The sequence below is a fragment of the Prionailurus viverrinus genome, chromosome B4 (assembly GCF_022837055.1).
Source record: "Prionailurus viverrinus isolate Anna chromosome B4, UM_Priviv_1.0, whole genome shotgun sequence".
Classification (NCBI taxonomy): Eukaryota; Metazoa; Chordata; class Mammalia; order Carnivora; family Felidae; genus Prionailurus; species Prionailurus viverrinus.
Window position 1 is genome coordinate 1,763,114 of NC_062567.1, and position 3,722 is coordinate 1,766,835.

Sequence of the window (3,722 nt, forward strand, 5' to 3'; positions counted from 1 at the left end):
GCCACAGCACCAGGATCCAGAAACCTGCAGACACCCATCGGCCACTTACCCCCTTGCGGGTGAAGTAGGCAGGAAGCGAGAACGTATGCGTCCGTCACGGGGACTATCTCACAAGCTCTCCCACGATGCTAGCCCTTGGCTCTCCAGGACACCATGTCGCTTACACGCTTGTGCCCAGTGGTTTCTCGGCCTCCTGCTACTGCCCTCGTGTTATCTCATGACTACATCCCCCTGGGGGTGCGATTTCAGCTTATGAATTCTGGGAAGAAATACTCAGACCATAACATCCAGCTCATCAATTCTTCCATGGATCACGCCTTTGGCGTCCTATGTAAACCCAGCCCAGACCCAAACTGGATGAGCTGGGTGTCATTGCCAAGCCCAAGGTCACTCAGACTTTCTATGTCATCATCTGGGAGGTTTGTAGTTCTGCATTTCCCATGCGGGTCTGTGATCCATTTTGGGTTACTTTTTGGGAAGGGCGTAAGGTCTGTGTCCAGATTCACTTTTTTTTTTGCACATGGACGCCCAGCTGTTCCATCACCGCTTGTTGAAAAGACTACCTTGTATTTCCTTTGCTCCTTAGTCGCTTGTGTTCTGCGAGTCTATTTCTGGGCCCTCTGTCCTGTTCCATTAATCTATGTGTCCACTCTTTGGCAGTCCCACGCCATCTTGATTACTGTGGCTTTACAGGAAGTCTGGTGGTGTCGTCCTCCTTTGCTCGTCTCCCGCCGTATCATGGTGGTTCTCTGGGGGTCTCTCCCAGTTTGGGTTTCCGTGGATTCCCACAGACAGTGTGGCCTCTTGTCACTAGGTGGGTGGTCATTTCCCCAGGCTCCCTGGGGGCAGGAATGTGTGCTCGGTGAGCATCCCATTTCGCGTTCTTGAGACCATCTCCTCTTAAAAGTACCCCCTTTCTTCTGCTCTTCTCCCCCAAAACCCAGGTCCAGACTTTCAGACATGCCTTTGCCTGTCTTCCCATTCATCAGAGAATAGAACGTGACTCCCCCACCGCATCTGAGGAGGCCTCTGTGTGCCCTTCCTCATGTCCTTCTCTCCCCTCATCCATCAGGCTGCAGCCACACTGGCCACCTTTCTGTCCCTTGGCCATGCCACGCCCTCTCCCCACCCACCGCGTGGGCTTTGAGCCTGCTCAGCCTGCCTGCCGGGAAGGCACCTCCTTCCCTTCAGGTCCCCCTCCAGTGCCACCTGTGAGAGAAGCCTTCCCTGACCACCGCTGTGGAGGCGACCTGTCCGTGCTCTCCCCGCCAGCACCCCTGTGTCTTCCTTCATGGCACCTGTCACAATATCCACGAATCTCATCGTTTGGCTTACTCGCCAGCTAGCTGTCTCCGGGAGGGAATACAAGCTTCTGGAGGCCTGGGAGTTGCCTGTCTTGTCCCTGGCTCTATTCCCAGCTTCTAGAACAGTACTTGCACACAGTAGGCCCTCGATACATATCGAGGAGTGAACACGTTGGAGGAAAACCTTCTCCATTCATGTTTCTTCTGAAGGTGAGAAGACAGTCTGCTTCCACCTGAAGGAGAAAGCCTTTGTTCATTCTCTGAAAACCCTCTTGGGAAAGCGAGGGCTTTCAGGCTTTGGGAACCCGGACAAGGAAAGGAGTTCCCTTCAGGCCAAGGCAACCTCTGCCTTTCATCCTGCCCGAACTTTCCCAGAAGGGAAACTGCTTGTTTCACTGAGTGCAGGGTCTGGCGATGGGGCAGGAGGAGGGGACAGGGAGTCCCCGCGGGGGGTTCCCAACAGCTGCCAGTGGGGCGGGCGGGAGCAGCTCACACACACACACACACACACACACGCGCGTGCACGCACACGGGCGCTGGCCGCAGCCCAACCCTCCACCGGCCCGTTCCTGGTGCCGGACTCCTGTTCCAACAGCGCCCGGCCCCGGGCAACCGCGGGGCGGGGAGTCGGGGTGCCAGCGGAGCCCTGCTCCTTCTTAAGCGCCCGCCAGTCAAGCCCGGGCCAGACGGCCAGCCAGCCGGCGCCCCTGGTGCGGCCACCTGTCCCCCGGAGCCCGGCCACTGCCACCGCTCCCTCCATGGCCGACCAGCTGACAGAGGAACAGGTGGCCGAGTTCAGGGAGGCCTTCTGCCTGTTCGACAAGGACGGGGACGGCGCCATCACCACCCAGGAGCTGGGCACCGTCATGCGGTCCCTGGGCCAGAACCCCACAGAGGCCGAGCTCCGGGACATGGTGGGCGAGATCGACCGTGACGGCAACGGCTCCGTGGACTTCCCCGAGTTCCTGGGCATGATGGCCCGGCAGCTGAGGGGCAGGGACAGCGAGGAGCAGATCCGGGAGGCCTTCCGCGTGTTCGACAAGGACGGCAACGGCCTGGTGAGCGCGGCCGAGCTGCGGCACGTGATGACCAGGCTCGGGGAGAAGCTGAGCGACGACGAGGTGGACGAGATGATCCGGGCCGCCGATGTGGACGGGGACGGCCAGGTCAACTACGAGGAGTTCGTGCACATGCTGGTCTCCAAGTGAGGGGCCGCCCGGCTTGGCCGAGGGCTCTGCCTCCGGCTCGGGTGGGAACCTCGGCCTGGCATCGCTTCCTGCACCCCTCCCACCCGCCTGGGCTCTGCTTCTCCCCCGCCCGGGTGATTCCACCCCGCTTCCTGCACCTCACTCTGTCCCCTTCTCTCCTGCCGACCCTCCCCCAGCCTCTTCTCAGCCGGAATGACACGGGCCACCCTCGAGCCCAGCAAACGCCAGGTGCCTCTGAAACTCAGGAGTAGCAGTGACGTCACTGCCCTGATGGTGACCCGGGGAGGGCGCAGCGTGGCGTCACAGAGCCCTCTGGGCTGGGACCTGCGGGCCGCTTAGCACTGGGGCCAGGGCAGCGGGAACCCCAGCGCCCGGGGGGGTTTCAGAGCCTCTGGGGCCGGGAGGCTCCCTCTGCGGGCGGGAGGGGCCTGGCCCGGGGAGAGAGGCTGATGGAGACATTGACACTTGAGCTCCGGCTTCCTGGGAGACACCACCTCTTTCCACCGGGCGCATGCTTGTCTGCGATTCATCCTTTGAGGCCGGGAGTAAAGCTGGGCTCAGTTGAAACATGTTCCTGTTCAGCTTCACGGAGGGAAATGTGAGCGAGAGGGAGAGGGAACCACGGGGGATAATAAAACGCTTGCGTCCCCGTCGTGGCTCCTTCTGTTCTGGCTCCGCTGAAACGATCCTTGTTGCTAGTCCAGGGTTTAAATGAGGCGGGGTCTCCATTTTTGTGCGTTTTGGAGAGGCGATGAAACCTAGCAGTGGGGAGCGTAATGAAAAGAGAGAAGCCCAAGGAAGGCAAACCTTGAATGTTTATTTCAAGTAAAATGGAGAAGTCAGTAGCAAAGAGCAGTTAAGAGGCAGCACAGAGCCCTGGAGACCCGGGCGGGTTACAGGTGGGAAGGCAGCCTGACGGTGGGTTTCTGTCACCTGCGGTCTCCGGGATGCACCGTGCTCCGACGGTACAGGACTGGGGGGGGGGGGGGGGGATGCGAACCACCTGTCCAGCCCCTGAGATGGTTATTCCTGCATTTGGGGGCATCCCCCAGAGGCCACACCGGATCACCCCGGGGGTCAGAGGGACCTTGCCCAGGTTGAGGTGGTGTTTGGTACCGTGGATGCTGCCCTGAGGCTCTCATCAGCTCACGCAATGGCTGTCGGCCCTGGGAGGGTCACAAAGCCCCTGACCCATCTTGCCTTAAGTCCT

At 60.3% G+C, this 3,722-nt stretch overlaps 1 protein-coding gene across 1 annotated transcript; it reads left to right on the forward strand.

The window, feature by feature from the left end:
• Nucleotides 1–306: 306 nt before the first annotated feature.
• Nucleotides 307–2,512, forward strand: LOC125171182 (calmodulin-like protein 3). Its single transcript, XM_047868371.1, has 2 exons — nucleotides 307–346; nucleotides 2,061–2,512. Exons 1-2 carry the CDS (start codon nucleotides 307–309, stop codon nucleotides 2,510–2,512), a joined length of 492 nt encoding a protein of 163 aa, XP_047724327.1.
• Nucleotides 2,513–3,722: the final 1,210 nt, after the last annotated feature.